General features: G+C 27.8%; 1 protein-coding gene and 1 long non-coding RNA gene across 3 annotated transcripts; one reads left to right on the top strand and one right to left on the bottom strand.

Moving 5' to 3' along the window:
- Positions 1 to 5744: 5744 nt before the first annotated feature.
- Positions 5745 to 22613, bottom strand: LOC122503323. Its single transcript, XR_006301734.1, has 3 exons — positions 22476 to 22613; positions 21724 to 21931; positions 5745 to 5797 (listed from the first exon to the last, which is right to left on the bottom strand). It is a non-coding gene; the product is annotated as an uncharacterized LOC122503323 (long non-coding RNA).
- On the top strand, positions 22497 to 24774 carry LOC122503320. Of its 2 annotated transcripts, XR_006301731.1 has the most exons (6): positions 22497 to 22764; positions 23033 to 23629; positions 23889 to 24097; positions 24295 to 24458; positions 24530 to 24626; positions 24736 to 24774. XR_006301731.1 is itself a non-coding variant. In XM_043613813.1 (5 exons), exons 1-4 carry the CDS (start codon positions 22497 to 22499, stop codon positions 24427 to 24429), a joined length of 1209 nt encoding a protein of 402 aa, XP_043469748.1. In that variant the 3' UTR covers positions 24430 to 24458; positions 24533 to 24546. The 2 variants fall into 2 exon arrangements, 1 of the variants encoding a protein (XP_043469748.1); XM_043613813.1 differs by lacking the exon at positions 24736 to 24774 and having other exon boundaries at positions 24533 to 24546.
- Positions 24775 to 24951: the final 177 nt, after the last annotated feature.

Raw genomic sequence — 24951 nt, 5'->3', positions numbered from 1 at the left:
TACTAATCTTGAATTAAAAACTTTTATCCCTAATGTGTTGCTTTATTGCAAGGGAAGTATTAACGTTAAAAATTCTCATTCTGTTACAGATATAGTAGAAAATCTTGATGAGGAGACCTAATCAATTTTGGTCTCAGCGATTAGAATAAGACAAAGGGGTAGTAATATTCCCTTGGACTCAATTGATCTTACATTTAAATCTCAATATATACCCAAAAAGGTATTTGTTCATAGTGTCGCGCATCATGTTTATCCCATAATCCCTCAGCCGAAAAGATGCCATTATTGCCAACTTTTTGGTCACATTTCTGATCAATGTAAAGCATCACGACCACTCTGTGAATATTGCGGAGGGTTTCACGAGACTGAGAAATGCAAGGATAATTCCTCATCGAATTTTTGTTTCAATTGCTCGGGGACCACAAATCCTCCTCAAACTCTTGCCCTGTATACAGATACGAATATTTAGTAATGAAGAAGCGTTACTTACATAATCTCTCAAAAGACGATGCGATCTTTAACCTTCAACAAAGAGGTATATTTATGCTAAGACCTGGGGATCTTGAAACTGAATCCCAATCCCCATCCACTTCAAAAAAACAGGATAGTTCAAATCTTTCTGATCATCCAATGTCGCCAAAGGGTAATCAACAAATTTTTTCTCAAACAAATGACAAAAATTCCACAGAAAAACAATCTCTCAACAACAATCAACAACTAATTCCAAACACAGACACAGATCCTAACGCCATCACCTCATTAGAATCTAACCTTAATAATGCGGGAACGGAAATGGATATAACTCCAAACCTAGAAAACACGGGGGGAATTCAAATCAAGTCTGACTCCTCAAAAATCCAATCCTTGCAAACAGAATAATTTAACGGTTGATTTGTCTTTGTATATACAGTATTAGTTAGTCTCCCATGCCTAAATTATAAGTTAGATTAGTTTATTGATTTAATTAGCAAATAAAATAGATAAGATAAAATAATAATTATGAACTCTTCAATTTCAACAGACTTCAAATGTGCGACTTGGAACGCGCGAAGTCTATTAAAAAAAGGCCAACTGCGAAGCATTACTTTTCCAATATAATTTGGACCTATTCTCGGTAACTGAGACTTGGTTATCAGAAAAAATCAAAAATTTCAATTTAAAAGGATATTCTTGCATTAGGTGTGACCGTAATCCGGGAGGAGGCACACAGTGGTCTGAGAGCCGATTCTAGCTGGCCAAATATCAAAAAATCGAAGTATTCAAATATTTTTTGTTGTTGTGATTTTATGATTTATGATATCTATTTTGTTTGATTAAGAATATTTCATCCATTAAAAATTGTTTTTATAGCTGTATCACAGGTTTAACCTCGTCAGTTTCACGTATAGTTGATTTTAACGTAAAACTCACACCTTGAATTATTTGCGGCAAGTTACCTTATAAATATTATTATTTAAATAATGTTCAAATGAATTTTGCATATTGGATCCACCATTTTGAATGATTAAAAACTGATTTTATATTTGTAATCAGCGACCCCAAAAACCCCTATATACAATGTTTTAATAGAATCCACTACATTTTTAACATCCATGTCCGCCATATTGGATCCGCTATTTTAAATTTTTTAAAACTGACCTCAGATTCGTAATCAGCAACTTAAAAAACCTCCAAGTAACTAATTTTAAGTAAATTCATCCAAGAAATTTTAAGAAAAAAGTTTTACCACCTAGATTCGAGTTTCAGACCACTGTGAGGCACAACTATCTTTATCAAAAGTTCATATATATTCGAAAAGATAGAATTAGTAGGTCCATGGACGGATATTTTTCAGATAGCCTGTATTAGAGTTAATACACTCTTAGGTAAACTTTATATAATATCTGTTTATATCCCTCCCAACGCTAAAGTAACAATTGATCTACTAATATAATTAACCAACAAGATCTCTTCCGATGGTAAAATTGTCTTAATGGGAGATTTTAACGCACACCTCCCAGATTACTTACCTTTTCGTGGGAACAAAATGGGGGGTTTGCTGCAACAACTCCAAGAGATTCTCGACGTTAACATAATTAATTATGGGGCTCCTACAATCTCTCCCACCCAGAACTATTTGGGCAGCGTATTGGACTTTCAGTTGGTCTCTTCTGATTTGTTTTTTTATGCTTGTCGGAGACAATGGGTGATAGATTTAGTAGTGACCATTTTCCGGCAATAATTACTATCCTAATAAAACTAGAAGCAACCTGTCAAAGCTCCACTAGGCTTAACTTAAAAAAAGTTGATTGGCTCGAATTTAATAAATTAATTTTGATTAATTAATTAATACCCTTTGCAATAAGATATCTTCATCCCTAGGGTCAAAAAGAATCTGGGTATTGATTAGAGCATTTTCTGTCAAATTCAATAAATCCAATATACTCGCCTTTTACAAAAACTGAATTTTACTCTGCTCTTGCAAGGTGTAAAAAAGATTCGGCTCCTGGTTTGGACAGGATATCTTATGCTACAATAAAGAAACTTCCCCTCTCATGACTTGAGAAAATAAGGGATTTCTATATGTTTTTGGTAGGTTTTTTCACGCTCTTTCAAATGGTGAAAATTTTTTTTAAAAAAATTCAAAATTTAACCCTTTTGTTTGAAAATTAAAAATTTTTTTGATTTTTTTTTCAATAAGGACCCTTTTTTCTCTTTTTTTGTACCAAAAGAAAGCTTAAGATGTGTACTTTCAATAACTTAAACGAAGAAAATTACGTTTTTTTTTGTTTTTGAATTATTAACCCCTTCGCTGTGAGGAGAAAAATTTATAAAGTGGGTCGAAAATGTTAAGAAATTTTTTGGTGACCAAAATTTGTAAGATTAGGTACAGTTAGGTTTTGGGGGTCTCTGATGAGGAATCTGAAGTCAGATTTTCAAAATTAAAAATGGCGGATCCAAAATGGCGGACGTATTTTTTTAAATTCATCGGATTTTGCTTGAAACTTGTTACTCGGGGGTTTTTGAGGTCGCTGATTCCGAATATGAAGTCAGATTTTCAAAATTCAAAATGGCGGACATATTTTATTGAATTCATCGGATTCGCTTAAAACTTGTTACTCGGAGGTTTTCAAGGTCTCTGATTTGGATCCGCCATTTTGAATGTTTAAAAATGCACTTCAGATTCGTTATCAACGACCCTAAAAAAACCCTCGAGTAACAAGTTTCAAGCGAATACGATGAATTCAAATAAATACGTCCGCCATTTTGAATTTTGAAAATCTGACTTCAGATTCGTTATCAGCGACCTCGAAAACACCCAAATAACAAGTTTCAATCGAATCCGAGAAATTAAAAAAATATGTCCGCCATTTTTAATTTCGAAAATCTAACTTTATATTTGGAATCAGCGAACTCGAAAACGCCCGAGTAACAAGTTTCAAGCAAATCTGATGAATTAAAAAAAATACGTCCGCTATTTTGGATCCGCCATTTTGAATTTCGAAAATCTAACTTCATATTCGTAACCAGCGACGTTGACAACATTTTGATATAATTGTGTGAAATATTATTTTGATATGATAATCTATGCTGCCTGAGATTTAATATAATAAAAGTATCATTCAAAACAGTCTACTTTTGAGCAGCCATATTGGATTTTGGTTTTCGAATTTTCAAAATTTGACTTTAGATTCGGATTTAGCGTCGAAAATACCATAAGTAACGTATGTGTGACGTAAATTTACTTGTTTTTTCTGCCTTTTATCAATTTTTTTGTATGTACGTCTATAGACGTACCTCACACTGGAAGCCCACTTTCAAATGTACGTCTATAGACGTACCCTCACAGTCAAGGGGTTAATTAATTAATTAATAAAAATTGAAATATTTTACAACAAAATAAACTTAACGCAATTTTGAAGTTACTACTGTAAAGCACTACAAAATCCACATCCAACGAGTCCAATATGAAATATTTTGGATAAATTGACGTTTTATAAATAAATATTTATGAAAATTTATTAACAAATGAATATCATTTATAAAAATAAAGATAAAGTGTTAGTTTTTTTACACAAATGTTTATACAATTCTACTTTAAAAAAATGTATTCCAGTCATTTGCAACCATTGTTTAAATAAAATATTCAACACCTTATGCGTGTGTTCAGCTGTTTAACTATCCTCCCGGCTTAATATTATTTGACATTTTCTCAAGAATATTTTTTTATTTTTTACATTTTTGATGTAAGAAAAGATGGTTTCTTTTTTACATTAATAATTTTTCATTATTTTAATATCAACAAGAAATTTTTAAGTAATTCCTAATAAATTAATTACAAAATAATTTAATAATAATAAATAATATTAAAATAATAAAAAAATATTGATGTAAAAAAGAAATCATCTTTTCTTACATCAAAAATGTAAAAAATAAAAAAATGTTCTATAAAAAATGTGAAATAATATTAAGCCGGGAAGATAGTTATGCAGTGCAACACACGCATTAAGTGATGAATATTGTATTTAAACAATTGTTGCAAATAACTGGAATACATTTTTTTAAAAGTAGAATTGTATAAACATTTGTGTAAAAAAAACTAACACTTTATCTTTATTTTTATAAATGATATTCATTTGTTAATTAATTTTTATAAATATTTATTTATAAAACGTCAATTTATCCAAAATATTTCATGTTGGACTTGTTGGATGCGGATTTTGTAGTGCTTTACAGTAGTAACTTCAGAATTGCGTTAACTTTATTTTGTTGTAAAATATTTCAATTTTTATTAATGTTTATTAATTAATTAATTAATAATTCGAAAACAAAAAAAACGTCATTTTTTTCGTTTTAGTTATTGAAAGTACCACATCTTAAGCTTTCTTTTGGTACAAAAAAAGAGTCCTTCTTGAAAAAAAATCACAAAAAATTTTAATTTTCAAAAAAGGGTTAAATTTTTAATTTTTAAAAAAAAAATTTCACCATTTGAAAGAGCGTGAAAAAATCTACCAAAAACATATAGGTCAAAATTTTTTTGCTAAATTATATAGAAGCTACGATTTTTTAGAAAACTCACTGTTCATACTTATCCAAAATCTTCAACCCCCTCCCCCTCTACAATTTGTTATAAAATTTTATAATACTTGGTGGTTGAAGTACTCATTCATAGTACTAAATACTGTGAAAATATTAGCCCAATCCAACAACTTGCAATTTTGACATTGGTACACTTGAGAAATTTTGCCCCATATTAAAAAAAAGTAGAAGATTTAATAAAAGAATAAGATAATATTATATAATAAAATACACACAACTAATATAAACAAAATAAATTCAAAATAAATAACTAAACAAATAGGGATCTCTAGTGGTCTTATCCTAGTTCTTTTCCCATCAAACCAATTTGCAAATACATTGAAAATACTACTCAAATCAATACAACTGTCACATAGACAATCAGATAAACAAACAAATTCTTATATGTAGTATATTACAACAATGGAACAACAAACAGCAAGTTACTTATAATTTTATGTCTACAGAAATTTTTTATAAATTTTTTTCCCAATCATCACCAAGGACAACTCTAAGAATCACCGGAAGCCTAGATACATTATCCGCTCCTACTTGTCCACATCTCAGGGAATAAAAAAAAGAGAAAATAAAGGAAAACGATACAAAAATACACTATACAAAATAAAAATAATACTTGAATTGGCCTGACTAGTCGAAGCCATAACCAAAGAAGAAGAAGAACATACCTATGCGTGTGGAACTTTCCGGAATGGAAGAGTAGGCTGCCCTTCATCTTTAACTACAAAAGAAGAAAATCTTTAACGAGGAAACTCAAAAATTGATCAATCGGGAGAAATAACTTTTTCATAAGGATTTGATCCAGCAAAATCGCAAATCAAAATGTTCGAAACCAAGTTAAATGTCCATTAGCTGTTGAAAGACCTAGTAAAAAATAGTGGAAATATATGTTTAATTTCATCATTAATATGTCTATCATAAATAGTTTTATTTTATTTAGTTCATACTATGCTGTTGAAAGACCTAGTAAAAAATGGTGGAAATATATTTTTAATTTTATCATTTATACGTCTATCACAATTAGTTTTATTTTATTTTTGATCAAACAACTAGACCTCACCTTACTGCACTTGAGAACAGGTAAATTGTTTATAGAAAAAACTTGGTCAAGAAATTGATTGAAGATTTCACGTCAAGAATAAAACTATTTTCTGAATATTTTTCTTTTTCAAGTCGACACAGTAGTTTATAAACAAATTAAGCTGTGTAAAGGGTGTTTCATCCCAAGCATCAACAAGTGGATTTTAAGTAAAACTAACATTTGGATTCATAGGCAAAAGGAAAAAAGATATACCTGTCTTTTTGTTTTTAATTTCCAATTGTTTAACAACAATTGTTTAAACAAATTAATAAAAATTTGAAAATTTTTGAAAACTGATGCTTGAGATGAAAGACTCTTTATCCAGCATAATTTGTTTATAACAATTTTATAAACAAAATACGACTTGGAGTAAAAAATGACCCATACAAATCATTTTTATTTCTCCACGTAGAATCGATTAGCGTTAACAATTTTCAAATATTTTTAAATTTTTATTAATTTGTTTAAACAATTGTTATTAAACAATTGGAAATTAAAAACAAAAAGACAGGTATATCTTTTTTTTTCATTTGCCTATGAGTCCAATTTTTAGTTTTGCTTAAAATCTATTTGTTTATGCTTGGGATGAAACACTTTTTACACAGCTTAATTTGTTTATAACAATTTTATAAACAAAATACGACTTGTAGAAAAAAATGACCTATACAAAACATTCCTATTTTTCCACGCAGAATCAATTGGCGTTAACAGCTTTTAAAAAATTTTATTTTTATCCTACATGCACAAAAATGGCGCTTTTAGATAGCTGACGACAGGGAGTAAAGTCACTCATTTGTTTGACCATATGAAAATGGCGTCCATTTTCATATAAGTCGAACAAGTAAATGACTTTTACTCCCTGTCGTCTCCTATCTGAAATCGTCGTAAAAAATGTCTGCTTTTATACCCTTGTTGCTTAGTATACTATTATTTGTTTAAACAATTGTTGTTAAACAATTGGAAATTAAAAACAAAATACAGGTATATCTTTTTTTCATTTGCCTATAAATCCAATTGTTAGTTTTTTAATACAATGGATGGTTTCTTCATGGGATATAATGGGTTAAGTATAAAGGATCCTGTAAGGAACACGTAAAGAATCCTACACAGTTTCCTCAATTAATTTATTTATATTTTTAACTCCTGCGCAGTAGTTTTCTATAAGTTTCTCGAATGCGCAATACATTTTTCTGCCCAACATTGTTATACGAGCCTAACATATTGAAATATGAAGTCTATGTATGTCAAATGTTGCTTAACATATAAAAATTTAAAAAATTAAGAAGTTTCCTGTACAGGATCCTGCAAGTGTTCCTGTACATGAACCTATACAGAAAGCTTTGATAGCTAAGGTTCCTGCATAGGAACCCGCACAGGAACCCTGTCCCAAAATTCCGTACGGGATCCAGCACAGGATCCCGAGAGGATCCTTTGAGGATTCTGTACGGGGATTTTAAGCTGGTTCATCTGAAGAGGCCCAACGTTGTCGGGCGAAAGCTAATGTATTTTTAAAAAGAGAAATAAATAAGTGGATTATATTTTAAACAAAAACATCATATACTACATTTAAATAATCCAAAAAACATTTACATCTATTATTATTTTTAAATGTACTTAAAAAAACTCTTAATCAATTAATCAATTAATTAATTTTAATTCATTAATATTAAACGAGCAGATATGCAAGGAAGGTAAAGAGAGACATTCTTATTTATATTGCCTTTAGAGAAAGAGAGAAACCAGAGCCGGCGTTACTGGCGCCGTTACCCAGACGTTACCTTTTGTGTTTCAATTATAAAAGTATATATATATATATTAGGGTGACCGTTATTTTGCGAAAGTTGGAATTTCTTAGTTCGCCGGGCAGAATTTGCTTTAGAATGTGAAAAAAATGAGCTATGCAAAAAAACAGCCCAATTGATCAATATTAACCCGTGCCACCGAAGGGTTAAAGTTTAAATGGGGTTTAACATAGGATTAGTGCACTTTTTTACATTTTGTATGAGAACTTTTTTTTTAATTAATCTTTTGCCTTGTCGACATATATATTTATGGTTTTGGATGTGCTGAACACGAATCCGATGTCAAAAAAGCTGTCAATTTTTTTAAAATGACAGTTTTTGTGTGAATTTAGACAGTTTTTGTGTTTAGTTTAGTAAATCAAACAAAATTTTGCTCATATAAAAGTATTTTAAGAACAATAAAGTCAAACTAAATAGCAATATGTAATATTGACAGTTGACATCTGTCAATTAAACTGTCAAACTTTTAAAAACGAGAGTTTTTGACAGTTTTTACATTAAATTACTTAGATAAAAATATTTTCAGGGTATTGAGGTAAACCTTAATAGAATTATGTAAGTTTGACAGTTGACAACTGTCAATTAAGATGTCAAACTTTTAAAACCGAGACTTTTTACATTAAATTACTTGTATACAAGTGTTTTTAAGCACACTGAGGTTAATTATATTAGCAATATGTATTCTTCACAGTTGACAGCTGTCAATTAAGCTAACAGGCTTTTGAGAAGGAGCTTTTTTGTTATCGTATATAATCTTATAAGTTTAAGATATAAGTATATTAGCTTATAATAAGTTCATGTTTAAAAGATACGCCAAGTTTTTTTAAAATTTCGCGGCTTAAATCAACAACATCTATCGACTAACAGCCAAGTCCATATCTCGATGGTCGATCTATAACATTGTTTTTCTTTGATTCGTAGTCTTGTGTCATTTGGTGAGCAGTCGTTAATTCTACAGTCTGTTTAAAATGACTTAAATTTAATTAATTATTGATTGATGTCAACAATGGCGTGCAACAATTATTTTTTACGCGAAAGTATTTTTCTCATTGGAGATGTCGACACACAGATTGTTGATAATAAATTAATTACTCGTTTTTAAAAGTTTGACAGTTTAATTGACAGCTGTCAACTGTGAAGAATACATATTGCTAATATAATTAACCTCAGTGTGCTTAAAAACACTTGTATACAAGTAATTTAATGTAAAAAGTCTCGGTTTTAAAAGTTTGACATCTTAATTGACAGTTGTCAACTGTCAAACTTACATAATTCTATTAAGTTTTACCTCAATACCCTGAAAATATTTTTATCTAAGTAATTTAATGTAAAAACTGTCAAAAACTCTCGTTTTTAAAAGTTTGACAGTTTAATTGACAGATGTCAACTGTCAATATTACATATTGCTATTTAGTTTGACTTTATTGTTCTTAAAATACTTTTATATGAGCAAAATTTTGTTTGATTTACTAAACTAAATACAAAAACTGTCATTTTAAAAAGATTGACAGCTTTTTTGACAGCTGGAAGCTGTCAAAACTTTTTTTTGACATCGGATTCGTGTTCAGCACATCCAAAACCATAAATATATATGTCGACAAGGCAAAAGATTAATTAAAAAAAAGTTCTCATACAAAATGTAAAAAAGTGCACTAATCCTATGTTAAACCCCATTTAAACTTTAACCCTTCGGTGGCACGGGTTAATATTGATCAATTGGGCTGTTTTTTTGCATAGCTCATTTTTTTCACATTCTAAAGCAAATTCTGCCCGGCGAGCTAAGAAATTCCAACTTTCGCAAAATAACGGTCACCCTAATATATATATATATATATATATATATATATATATATATATATATATATATATATATTTAATGTCTACTTTGAGGACATTTATTAATACGTAATGTCATCTTTGGGGACATTTGTGTACTTTGATGACGGTCCTCAATGTTTTTTGTACGTATAGGCTACATTGAGGACAGTCCTCAAAGTACCAATAGACTTCTTTAGGGACTCTTTTACATTTTATATCTAATGGCTTTATTGAGTACAGTCCCTAAAGTAACAAATAGTATATAATGCATATTTTGAGGACAGTCCTTGAAGTAACAATGTATACAATGAATATTTTGAGGACTTGCAATATATCCGAGAATATATCTGAAGCAACAAATATATAATGGTCATTATAAAGTCAGAAAAATTAGCCCTGTCGATTTTGTTGAACGCTAGTTGTACGTTATGACGTACCACTAGCGTACTGTTTGCGTACCATGACTTTTCTCTTTAAATTATGAACAAAATAATAAAAAATATAGAAATAAATGAATAAATGTAATAGAATGCCAATAAAAATAAACTCCTATTTTCAAAATGAAATTTTTTATTTGTTAGTTGAGTTAAACAAAATGGAAAAAATAATTAATATTTGAAAAATAAAACATATAATACCAACCCCCAAAGAAAAAATGGATGATTTAGACCAATAAAAATAATAAACAAACTCTTCCCATTTTCAAAATCAATGTTTCTATTTGTTGGTTGAGTTAAACAAAATGGAGAAAAACTTAATATTTAAAGAATAAATCATATAAGGGCAAATCCACGAAACTGTTAACTTTTATGATACTCGAATCGAACACTTAAAAGTCTGTATTATTTTAGATTGAAACTTATTGTTTAATCATATTTTCCTAAATTATATACTAAACAACATTTATGTACAGTATTAGAACAAAATATTAATTTGTCAATTAATTTTATGAGTTTAAAATTGACTTTTTTCACTATCCCATTAGTGTGCTACGACTGTAAGAAAATATATGAAGGTTTGATTGAACGATGACACTTTTTAAGAAAATTTAATTAAACGTCTTCTTATGAAAATACCTAGTGCGGCGTAGAATAAAAATAAAAGTTCAATAAGTTTTTAAATAGACAATAAAAAATCGAACATTTTAAGACCTTTTTAATTAGTGTGCCTATATTTGTATTCCTGCAGAAACAATTTAAAGATGTCAATACAAATCGTGATTTTATTTAAATTTATACATTTTTGAAAGGCACAACTACAATTTTACTTTAAACAAGTCCATGTATAGTGTGATCGAAGCATTGCCTTACAGATATTTAAAAAAAAGTATGCCGCTCAAGGATTTTGAAAACTATCAATTTGATTAAGTTAAGAATATGCTTCAAATTTCAGAAGTTGAATTCTTAAAAATCAAAAAGTTCAATTAATTATTTTAAATTTAAATTTAAACTTTAAATTCATAATCAGCGACCCCAAAGACCCCCGAGTAAAGAGTTTCAATCAAATCCAACTATTTAAATTGTCATCCGTCATAATGGAGCCGCCATTTTGAATTTTGAAAAACCGACTTCAGATTGTCCAGCGGCGACCCCAAAAACCTCCGAGTAAAAAGTTTCAACTGATTTAATTGATGGGAAGGTCTTACACATTTTTTGTTCACTTTATAATATTTCAGTTCCGGAAGGGGTTAATAAGAAGTGTTAAACATTGAGGGCATGGGTTAAAAATGAATCACGCTTACGAATTTGTGGTGCTAAAACATTCTTGAACACGTATGCAAAGTGACATCTATGTGCATACAAATTAATAAAAAAAAATTTTTTTCTTAAAAGTCAAAAGTTTTATGGATTTGCCCATAATTCCAACCTTAAAAAAAATGGATGATTTAAACTAATTAAAATAAAATTTAAACTCCTCCTTCTTAAAGAAACCTACTTTTTATTTGTGGCTTCAATAGAACAAAATGGAGAAAATATTAATATTAAAAAAATATAAAATTTAGTGCCAATCCCTCAAGGAAAAACAGAATAAAAAAGATTTAATTTCCTCCTATTTTCAAAATCTACTTTTCTATTTGTTGGTTGAGTTAAACCAAATTGAGAAAAAATTAATATTTAAAAAATAAATCGTATAATTCCAACCCCTAAAAGAAAAAATCAACTATTTAGACCAATTAAAATGAAATTTAAACTTCTCCTTCTTAAGGAAAGCTTTTTTTTATTTGTTGGTTTAGTGGAAAAAATGAAAGAATATTTATAATTTTAAAAACACAAAATTTAGTCCCAACTCTTTCCGAAAAAAGGAGGAGTTTTAATTTAATTTCTTATTGTTCAGTAGACTTTAGTTTTTCTTTTGGGGGTTGAAATTAAATGTTTTATTTTTCAAATATTAATTATTTTCTCCATTTTGTTTAACTGAACCAACCAATAAAAAAATTTCTTTCTTTAAATAGGAGGTGTTTAAATCTTTTCTTTATTGGCTAATAGCAGTATATTTTTCCGTGAGGGGTTGATACTAAATTTTGTATTTTTCAAAGTTTAATATTTTCTTCATTTTCTTCTATTGAACCCACGAATAAAAAATAGCTTTCATTAAGAGGGAGGAGTTCAAATTTTATTTTAATTGGTCTTAAACATACATTTTATCTATTGGGGGTTGGAATTATATGATTTTTTTAGATATTAATTTTTTCTCTATTTTGTTTAACTCAACCAACAAATAGAAACGTTGATTTTGAAAATGGGAGGAGTTTGTTTATTATTTTTATTGGTCTAAATCATCCATTTTTTCTTTGGTATTATATGTTTTATTTTTCCAATATTAATTATTTTTTCCATTTTGTTTAACTCAACTAACAAATAAAGAATTTCATTTTGAAAATAGGAGTTTATTTTTATTGGCTAAAAGTCTTTTTTTCTTAATGGGTTAAGACTAAATGTAACTTTTTAAAAATTAAATATTCACACCCTTTTTGTAATGTTGAACCAACGAATAAAAAAATTGCTTTCTTAAAGTAGGAGTTAGAATCTCATTTTAATTGAAAAAATTGCCTATTTTATCTTTCTTAGTATAATTATTTATTTTCTGCTTTTTTATTTTTTATATTCTATTAAATATATGCTAATAATTGTCTTTGGAATTGATTTAATTAAAAAAAGGTTAATTTAAATATACACTGAGAAAACTGGAGTGTCAAATTCGGAGGTTCAAAAAGTGTATGTTTCCTTTGCTTATGAAGAGAGTTAAATAGTCCTTCTAAAATAAATTTTGAATTGATAATGGAAATCTACTTGTATATTCTCTCCCATTATATCTGAGGGTTAAAAGTAGCGCAGAAAATGTGTACGATCTGATGCGCGCGAAATTATTTTTCTGACATTTTATGTATTTAATTTAGGGGTTAGGTTGCCATATTTATTCATTTCGCGCCGGATAAGGAAGGGATTTCTCAAGATGGTTAATTTGTCCCTCTACGATTAAAAACGTTTTTTTAATTTTCGTTATCGAATTAAATTATATATTATTAATTCAAAAAGAAAATTAAGACTGCAGGATTTCAATTCTGTAATTAATTATTAATTCTTCAAAAAGTGTAAAATTGATTGTAGAATGTGAGTATTTGTTTAATATTATTTATTTAAAATACTTTTACGGTTATGTATTATTTTTTATATTGCTTTTACGTAAAAAACCTTATTCTGTTTTACTACTAAAATAAATTTATTTTTTGTTATTATAATAAAATTTCAAATAATAATTAAATTTCAGTTTTGGAGAATTTAATCGATACATTGGAAGAATACACTGATTTGACGAGAGTTTGGTATGTAGAACGACATCTAATAAATTAATTTAATTTCTTTAATAATTTTTTGTTTTTTATTTTTATAATTTTTTCCAAAAACAATTTTATTTTATTTATTTAAATTATAGTATTCAATAACATTTTAATTATTATATAATATACATGTATATAATTTATAATAAATAATTATTTACACAGCTTGATTTAACGACATCTTGCAAAAAAGTGCATCAACAAATAAAAATGGGGAAAGTGAATTACGAGACCACGAGTAGCCAGTGGAAATATAAAAGAAAAGGTCATTATCAAACTTCCGGTCGACGTTTGTCAAAAAGATATTCAGCTCGTATGTTGTAAGTAAAAAATCAAATTATAAGATAACAATAATTAATTTATTACTTTATTTATTTATTTATTATTAATAATATATTAATTAATTATTATTTATTAATTATTTTTTAATAAATAAATAAATTAATTAAATTAAATAAATAACAAGACATAATTTGTTGATAGATTTTCAAAAATTAAATATTATTATTGTAAAAGAACCAGTTTTTGATAAAGTACTCATTTGTCAAGTAAATATTTTTTTAACATCGCATTGAATCATATTATAAACACAAAATGTTATAATTATTTTGTTCATTACATTTTGTGTGTTAATAGAACAAAACACTTGCTTTTTAATTTTTTGATTTTAACACATCTATTTTGTTAGATTACAAGAAAAATTTAACTATTTTAAAATTGATATTTAGAAGTAAAATTCTAAAGAATGTTGTGGCCTTTTTAGTATTTTTATTTTTTATATCTAAAATAACATATTTGTATTATATTTTATATCTGTTCAGGTATATAATTCCTCGTGTGACAATATCCCTTTGATTAATTCTTCAATTTTTCATATGATTTCATTTTCCTATACCTTTACGAATTTCCACAAATAATTTCCAAAATTTTGGGAATTCACCCTTTTTCAATAAGAAAGTGGTTCGTCTCTTTAAAAGAAAACAATTTCTAATAATTTCTATAAATCCGTGATTTTCTGTAATGCTTGCCATAATTTGGAAACATTTTATTATTATTAAGTAATTAACTAATGAATTTGTAACATTCATATGACTTATTTCCTTTATTAGGCCAAGCTTCACCACGTTACTGAAAATTATATTTTGTCTTTAAAGATTCTACAACCTTGCCGTGAACGTGCCATTATTAGGCCAAAATTTGGTCCCAATGTTGGATAATTAGAATATAATTATGTCAATCCACTTTATTTCTTTATATATATAAATATATGTGAACGTCCACATGAAAATTGTCGCATTTGGGCAATATTAGCCTTGTCTATATGGACGAATTTCTTGTACACCAATATCTCTGATCCTTCACTATTTTTAGTTAACCCCTTCGCAGTCCAGTTAAATATCGCTTGTGGTCCAAAAATGGACCGAAAAAAAAGTTTACAAAAAATATGATTTCATCATATATAAGGTTTTTGGGGTCGCTGAATTCGTTTTTGAGATTAGTTTTTTAAAATTCAAAATGTCGTATCCAAAAGACGAATAATTTTAAAATTGATGCATATTAACAGAAATTCATTTCTCGGGGGTTTTAAAGGCTTGTTGATTACGAATCTGATGCCAGATTAAAAAAATTCAAAATGGCTGACCAAACATAGCGACTACAAAAATTAAAAGAATTTTCAGATTCGCTTGAAATTCATTCGTTATCGAATTCAGCGAACCCAAAAACTCCCGAAAAACAAATTTTGATCGAAACGCATAAATTTTGAAATTTTTTGCCATATTAGATCCTCCATTTTGAAATTTGAAAAACAAACATCAAATTCGAATTCAGCGACTCCAAGAACCCCCAAAAATAAATTTCTATCGAATCGCATAAATCTTGAAATTATCCACCATATTGAATCTGCCATTTTGAATTTTGAAAATCTGACATCATATTCGTAATCAAAGACCCCGAAAACCCCCAAGTAATGAGTTTCAACCCCAAAAACCTTAGTATACAGTTCGCCACTCAAATCGATTTAATTTTAGTATTTTTATTTTAAGATGGCCATATATGGCCACGGACGCAAAGGTGGCAACGATTTTTTGTGGCCATATATGGGTCATGGACTGTCAAGAGCTTAAAAACAGTTTTGAGATGAAAAAGAAGGTTAGTTTTGGTTCTTAGCCTGTTGTCGCGATTTTTTCCTTGTTTTCAATTGGTTAAAATTCTCCCCTTTTTCTCCATTTTGAAAATACAAAGCCCGGTAAGAAGCGAGGAATAGAAAAAGATTAAATTTCCATAAATATTCTGTTAAACGAGGATTTTTTAATCTTTCCGAATAGGCGAATTTCCAAAAAAAAACCAATTCCTCTGTAAACAGCAAAATATCAGAAAAATTAATTCTTCTCTGTTGCTCGTGTCAATAAGATGATAAAAAAGAATTAAGAGTTTCTATTTTTTTGAATTCGCAAAATTTTTCTGCTTCTCAACGTTCCAAAAAAAAATCCTATACTTTTGAATCGACAAAGTAAATCTTATAAAAGCGAATTGAAACAAATAAGACATAGCTATTCTTTTCAATCAACTTTAAGCGATTCTACGTAGTCAATTTAAACGAATAGAAATTGTTTATTCTTATCAATTGACTGCTTCGAATTTTAGAAACGCATTAAAAGAAATACAACTTTTGACAAACAATTTGAAAAAACCTAATCTTTCCAATTATTAATGGAGCACCTCTAGTTATTGTCTTAAAATAAAACGCAGTGACAGCTATTTTTCGTGTCGTGGGAATTTCATTGTGATTTCAGTGCTAAATTATTAAAATGAAATATTAAAACTAGTGAAAATATGGTTAAAAACGCACAGTGCTTAAGATAAAATAAAAAATTCTGGTCTTGTTGCAGGGCGAATTATCGTCTTGTCTTGAGTGTAGAAAATGATACTCATCATAGTACTAGTCAGTTCTTCTATATGCTGTACTGGCGCGATTTAAATAAACTTTTTAAAGCCATTGTCTAGAAATATAATATAACTATATGGGTGATTCTCCAAAAAACCTCATTTTGCATGTAATCAAGATTTTCTAAATAATTATAATCATTTGGGAAAATACCAAGTCATATTTCCCTATTTTATCACTTTTTCTAAATGTTCTGCAAGAAAAAGTTGTAAAATTTTATTGTTTAATACATTTTTAAAATATTTTACCACCTCAAAATCGATTTTCTAACCTGTCATCTAAGTGCTTTTCATTTTTTCAATAGGTAAACAATTATTTAAAACATGAAAATTGGTACTTTATTAATTTTTTCTAAAAGTTATGATATTTAAGAATAATTTTTAAAAATATAAATAAAATATGTCGTGTAGTTTTTTTAAATATAGAAAATGAAATTTGTCATGTAGTACCGCGTCATTCCTCTCACTCGTTGAATATTATCCAATATTTTTGCTGTGGGTAGAGATATTGCTTAATTATTGTGATCAATATTTAAATTAACATCTCTAATATTAATTTCTTAAGTTACTTTTTAAAAAATGTCATTATTTTGCGTTAAAAAAATTTAAATTGAGACATAAGCAGAGATTCACAACCTAAAGCGTCATTCCTCTCACCCCTAATAAAAACAATATTAATATATATAAATTGATCGCAAATTTTTTTCACATAAAGTTATCCTTTATAAACATGATAGGGCATTCTAAGCTGGAGGAAAATTATTTGTCAATTAAATAAAATTAAAAAATGTTGAAATCGTCATTCCTCTCACCCGTCATTCCTCTCACTTTTTTGAATAAAAATTAAAAATTGATATGATTGTCGGTTGTTTACAAACTACCAGTGAAAAGTGAACCTAAAATGTATGAAAAATAATTTTTGACAATTGTTTAAAGAGATTTTTGATAACTGTAAGTATTTCAAAATCTATAAAATTTATAGATAATATTAATAAATTATAATTTTTAAATAATTTTTTGTAAATAGAAAAATATATATAATAAAAAACGCCGGCGCCAAATTTTAACCTCTTAATTTTTTTGTAAATTTTAATTTAAAATATATACTTTAAAAGCTAAAAGTTAGCATGATCATGCTATAGAGGTGGTAGATTTTTGAAAGCTCAATATAATTGACTGCATTAATCCATAAATAATAATTTTTTTTCTTTTCTGTTTGTAACTCACAAAAAGGAGTATTTCGGGAGAATCACCCATATATATAGTTCGATTAGACTGTAAAAAAGGGAGTTGAATTTCAACTCCTAGGGGATTCTATAAAAGTCGCACTCTCTAAATTTTTTACAGTGTACACAGAAACGATCTCGTAAATGTGTGTGACTCTAGTACACATCCCTAGTATTTACTAGAATGACAATTTTATTCATTTACTGAACTAAAAATGAAAATTGTGAAAAAATTAAATTATTTATAAATAATAATAGACCTAATAATAATAATAATAATAGACCTTTTCATTTCAATTCATTTCTATTGCGCATGTGTTATATGGAAATGCAGTTCCTTTTCAAGTTTTGGCCCTGTTTACAGCTATTGCATTACTCATAGGTGAAAACAATTATAAAAAATGTTTTAAATTATTATATGTTGTATAAAAATGGAGTACAATAATTTAAACAAATACGGAAATAAATTTAATGAATGTACGAACAAAATTGGAAAATTTCTTTCAAAAATTTATGGTCAAATTTCCGAACGAATTCCATACGAATTTAGTATGGAGAATCGACCGAAAATTTTTGAAAAATACTTTTAGCTGACATTTCGTGCAAAATTTCATGCGAATTTACGAACCGAAATTTTTTATATTTTCCAGAATTAATTCGTTTGAATTTTGTACGAATTTCGTAAGTTCTCCTCTTATTAAATCGAAAAATCCCAGAGATATCTCTTCTCACTTAGAAACGAGAAGGCACATGGGAAACCACTTCTTGAGAGGGACATTTCCCGAATGTTCTTAAGTAAATAATTACTTCAAATATTTATATATATATATATATATATATATATATATATATTACTTGCAATTAATTTATTTTGGCTTACCGATTACTAGTTATAAATTTTGTTCAAACTGTAAAAGTTCGTATAAGTATTCGGTAATTCGGAAAAATCACTAATTAAAAAATATAAACACTATCCTGCTTAAAACCCCCCTACAAGATCCTCTTGGGATCCTATACAGGTCCTGTACAGGATCCCGACTGGATTTTGGAACAGGGTTCCTGTGCAGGTTCCGATGCAGGAACCTTAGGTACACTGAAAAAAAAATATTCTTGTTTTAAAGGATTCCTCTTATTTTAATGCATATTTTCCTCTTGTATATGGCTCAAAAAACGTCCTTTTATTTTAAGAGGATTATTCTCCACTCCATTCTTAATTCAAGAATAAAATGTAAGAGGATTTTAGAAGAGGAATTGTCCTCTTAAAACAAGAATATTTTTTTTTCGGTGTATCAAAGGATACTGAAAGTGTTCCTGTACAGGAACACTTGCAGGATCCTGTAAGGAAACTTTTTAATTTTTTAAATTTTTATATGTTAAGCAACATTTGACATACATAGACTTCATATTTTAATATGTTAGGCTCGTATAACAATGTTGGACATAAAAATGTATTGCGCATTCGAGAAAGTCGACTGTGCAGGAGTTAAAAATATAAATTAATTAATTGCAGGGATCACAGTGTCATTTCCACTTGAAAATAGGTAAAAGAGGGGATTTTTCAAAAGAAAAAAGAGGATTTTGAAAAACACGATAAAAATTATTTTTTGTCCTACATGCGCGATAAACTCGACTTTCCGTGCATGCATAGCGGGCGGCAAAAGCTTACTTTCCGCCCGCTATGCATGCACGGAAAGTCGAGTTAGCTATGACTGCTAAAAACTTTAAAAAGATTGAAATGCGTTGTTTTGATTAAACATAACCTCAATTTTTCCACGCTTGTCAAAAATATATTCTGAGACAGACGAACGTGACGTAGCAGTAGTCGCGCGCAGGTGAGAACAGATGATCATTTAGTTGCAAAATAATTGTAAACAAGCGAATCATTGTTTAAATTATAAGTGATTGAAAAACTCAAACACCTTTTATTCTTCGGAATATAAAAGTGTGAAAAACAAGAAATTTTTTGGTTCATAAGTCATTTAATTTTTAATTCCGGCTCAAAAGTTAATTTTACTTATTTAAATAACTTTTTTAATTAACAAAATAAGAAAAAATGTTAATAAAATTTTTGAAGCGTCTCGTCTTTATGAATTTTTAGCAACAAAAGAAAACTCAATTATCTTGTACCGTTTAAAAGATATGGGCATTTAAACAATTTTGAGGAATTTTTGTAACTTTTAAATGAACAATTGATTTTACTTAAAAAATTGATTTTTTGAAACTTTAGACCAACAAATGTAATACTACCAAGTTTGAAAGAAATCGGTGAGGGTGCTCCGAAAAGTAGTAAATTTCTCCTGGAATACCACGTATTTAAAAAATAAAAGTTTAATGCTTCATTATATAAAAAGTTCTGTTTAAATAAAAAATTTAATAGAGATTTTTGTATTCGTTAAAATAGTTTTTCACCTCAGGAATCATATGCTAACAAATGAAATATTTTTATAGATAATTTAATTTACAATTTTTTTCTGAGTTATTATTTAATCAATTTTGATAATCCAAAAGGAATTTTTAAAATAGGTATCGTGAATTAATATTTTCATCTTCAATTTAAAAGTAGACTTCAAAATTGCAGGTTGACTCACTTTACGACTTGCAGGTTTTCAGGCGTCTTTTTTTCGATTATTGACACTCAAATGATATTATTATACTTGGTTAATGTTTGGAATGGTTATCAAGCCAAAAATGAAGTGTATTTATTACATTTTAGTTTTTTGTAAGATTTTCAATTGAAAAAAATTATTATTTTTCAAACAAGTTTCAGTTTATCAATTTCTCTGACAATTCAAATGCCTTTAAACAAAGAATTTTTTCAACTTTTTAACATAATCGTTACTATTTATAAAAAATAATTTAATTCTTGCGGTGAATTTAACTACATACTTATTAAAATAATTAAAATGTTTCGAAGAATTTATTAAAATATTAGAAAATAATTAAATTTTTTTGAAAAAATTTTATAACGAATTAAGAAAAAAAATTGTATATTGTTTACCAAGGATTTATTAAAATTTCAAAAAATAATTGAACTTTTTCGAAAAATATTCTTAAAAGTTAAAAACAATTAATGTTCTCTTAATTTTAAATTGTAATTTTTAAATTGTAATTTTATTACAATTGTATTGAAAATAATTGAATGTTTTAAAAGATTTTTACTATTTATAAAAATAATCGAATTCTTGCGACGAATGAAATTAAAATTTTTGTAAACATAATTATTAAAAAAATATTTTAATTTTAACTAATCCGTTTGACAAAGCTTGACCCAAACTTGACATTTGTTATTATTTTTATTTTCAAATTGGTATAAAGGAAAGCTTTCTTTAAAAATAACGAACATTGTTTTATCACAGAAAGTGGACTAGGAATGTAGTAAGAAAATATAAATAAAATAGAATTTGTGTTAAATTATAATGATTAGATTTCCAACTAAATCATAGATCTAATGATTGTTTCCATTATAATTTCTAAATTGAGCTTTTGATAAAAAAAGTTAATTTAAGAAATGGAAATTACAAGTTTTCTGGTTAAAAACAATGTTTTATTCTATATATACTATACTATATATTATATATTCTATACATGTAATGTTTTAAAATCGAATTTAGATTTTAGAAAATAAATTATTTTTATTAAAAACGTATCTTTAAAGTGTTAAAAAAATGGGGTAGGTAATTAATTTTATAAAATTTCCCAAACAATAGTTTTTCATGTCGAAATACAGTCAACTCTCGATAAGACAAACTCGAAGGGAGACCGAAAAAACTTTGAGTTATCGAAAAGTTTAAGTTATCAAATGTTAATAATGCTTATAAGGAATGAACGGGACCCAAGAATTACTTTGACTTACCGAAAAATTTGAGTTATCGCGCTTTGTCTTATCGAGAGTTGACTGTATATTTTAAATCAATAGAAGATTTTGTGGACATGTACCTGTAATCTTTAGTATGTTCCATAAACGCATCATGATTCATTATCTGAAGAAGTAGTAATCTGAACATTCTCGACATTTGAAGTTTGAAGTTCAATTTTTTCCATATCCTCGTCACCATTAACCGAAAAGTTATCATCCTGTGCAGAATATACAAGTGGACTAAATTCACTCTTCTCTTCAACTGGGAAGTCTTGCGCCAAAGTGGGCCTAGTAATTTATAAAAAGAAATTTTCTTAATTGATATATCCAAATGAAAATTAATTAAAAACCCAACTTAGATTTATAAATGTAGGGTTGAAAAATATTAATGAGAAATATTAATTTCTTTTTCTAAAAATTAAAGAATTGTGAAAATTTTTATATTATTTATTTTGTAATGAAATGGTTCTGAATTTACTACAACTGATTTAGTCATATTTTAACATAATTTTGTAAATATTATTTGACTTTCAGAAAAGAAGCTGTGTATAAAATAAATACTGAATTGCAAAGTCGAAAGGGACAAACAGTAAAAGCTTATAATAATGAGAAAGGGAAATATAAATCGTTTTTAAAATATGAAAAATGACAGTCATTCAAAAAACTAAAAATATTCTGCTATAATTATTTTTCTAATTCCAAAAAATATTTCTTGTCTTCTAAAATACCTTGCTTTCATAAAAAATACTTACATTAATTAACAATAAAAAATTAAACAGTTATTTTATTTTCTACACAGCACAAAAAAAGAAAAATTTACTAAACTACTAACCTTTGAATATTGTCGTTTTCTATGCTGTCGCTTTGCAAATTAACAGCAGGTTCCACGGTTTCTTTGGTTTCAAGACAAGATGCAAGACAGTACGCGATAGTGCACTTCCGCGATGGTATAACTATTGTCCTATCTTCATGGCTAGTATACAGTGGAGAGGAAATAACTCATTGTTTATATCCGATTGGAAAAACTGGTCACAAAATAGTAAAAATGCTTTTAGCAAAGGCTTCATTGGAAGAAGTTAATTGTGAAATGATTGATATAATTGGAGTCCTGGAATATACTGGTATAAATTATTTAAAATTTAATCTATTCAACTTTAATTTCGATCTAATCTTTATAAAAATTCATTTAGCTAATTCATGAAAAAATTTAAAGTTTTGAACATTAAGACTTGCTTCCTTTGTAATTCTACCCTTTATATTTAAACTTTTCACTATTATTGTCTTTTTAAAACTTAAATTGACCACATTCCCATTTTTTGGACTATAGTTTATTATGGCTGTACTTATAGGTCCCTATATATTCAAATTAATAAAAAACAATTTTTTTAGCTAATTACGAATTAGCGTTGGAGAGAATTGAATATCATGAAAAATTATCTGAAGTAGATAGCGATGTGGCCATAAATATCGAAAAATTAAAGAAAACACGTCATTCAAGATGTGCAAAGAAGGAAGAAGATTTCAATAGTCCACCAAAGAAAAAAAGAAAAGAAGATCATGCAAATAACAAATCTGATGCATCAACCTCAAATTCTATGATTTCATTAGATCAATCGGAAACTGCAAATGCGGTTAAAGATTTCGATAGTCCACCAGAGAAAAAACATATCGTGCATAATAAGCTTTGGCCACAGCAACAAGGCCATCTAAATGACGAACTTGAGACAACATCAAATACTAAGCTTTTATTAGAGCCATTGAATTGTGTAAATGGGAATAAAGATTTCCATACTTCAGAAAAGGAACAAACATTGATTGATAAAAAAGCCTTACCTAAAGTAACTAATGTAATTGAGATACCTAGACTTGTGATAGCCTCTTCTAACCACTCATCAGACGCGGAAAATAATAAACTAATCTTATCCGGGAACAGTAATGGCGATGAAAAACCAACGACTTCAAATGCTGCACAAACTCAAAACGAGGGTAAAAACTTATCTTTTTCTTATATTTAGAATTTTATTATTTAAATTGTAAAAATTAAAAAATGTTTTTAGTAAAATAATGAAGACATTTTATAATGATTATAAATAATTGTATAATTTTGTTTTGCAAAAATTAATGTTTCTTTTAAGGCCATGTTATTCAGTGTGATGTTTTTCCATAGTAAAGTATATGGGGCACGTGACCACTGAATAACATGACCTTAATTATAATCGTAATATTAAAAATTTTATTTTTACAGGTGTCATTGATTCTAAGTTTTTATTAAAAACATTGACCTCCATGAATAGGAAATTAACATATATCGCGAAAGAAAAAGAAGCGACCGAAGGGAAACCAATGTTTGGAAGTGGTGACCGTGGTGACCTAAGTGACTTTCCTAAGAAAACCGTGCAGGCAATGAACAGTCTTGAAGAGCAACTAAAGTCAAAAAAATATGAAGAAAAATTGGTAATTTTATTTACAAAATTTTAAGAATTACACGTTATACGAAAAAGTAAAGTAATTTTAATCAATAAACAATTAAGATTTTCTTACGTAAAATATAAAACTTGATTTAATCCAATGCTTCATTGATTTTAATTTTAGAATGAAGCAAATTTTTCCAATTGTTTACTTTAATATTGACTTTTTGGCACTTCTTTCAGATTGACGAGTTAGTTGGATTAGGGAAAATGACTAACGTTAACACTACTGTCTCCAATATGATGAGAAATCTAATTTCCTTAAAGCTCGGTCAAAAATATACATTTAAAGGCCGAAGTCAAAAAAATGGCCTTTGAAGACTTAAAAATTTGTTCTGTTGTTTGTGGTTAGTATTATTTTTTAATTTAATGATTTTCTGTTTAAAACTGAAGTTGCAATTTAAATTTCTTTTTTTAGCAGCTGCTAAGAAATTAATTAATGCCGACGTAGAGACTGCCAAAGGTGGTATTAAGGCATGGTTGTACCAGTGTAATAATAAAGAGAAACGCTTGCGGTAAATAATGTTAATTAAACAATTCAATAATCTTTACTATTTTCTGTCGTTACTTCAGTTCATATAAAATAGGAAAAAACCATAACCATTAATTCTCTTTGTGTTTCAGAGCTTTATTAGAAAAGAAGCAGCAAAAAGAACAGTTGGCTATATTAGAAGAGGAGTCTTCTCATTCATCTAGTGAAGAAGAATAAGAAACGAAACTTCAAGAAGAATAGAATGGAGGTAATGTTTTTTTAATTTATAGTAATCAATTATTCAATTTAAACTTAAAATGTTTTTTATTTTAACTTTAACTTTTTTTACTTTTTTTTTATTTTATTTT

This window comes from Leptopilina heterotoma, unplaced genomic scaffold (genome assembly GCF_015476425.1).
Source record: "Leptopilina heterotoma isolate Lh14 unplaced genomic scaffold, ASM1547642v1 Lhet_26, whole genome shotgun sequence".
Taxonomy (NCBI): Eukaryota; Metazoa; Arthropoda; class Insecta; order Hymenoptera; family Figitidae; genus Leptopilina; species Leptopilina heterotoma.
The sequence above is the reverse complement of the archived record's forward strand: the minus strand, read 5'-3'. Positions and strand labels throughout refer to the sequence as shown.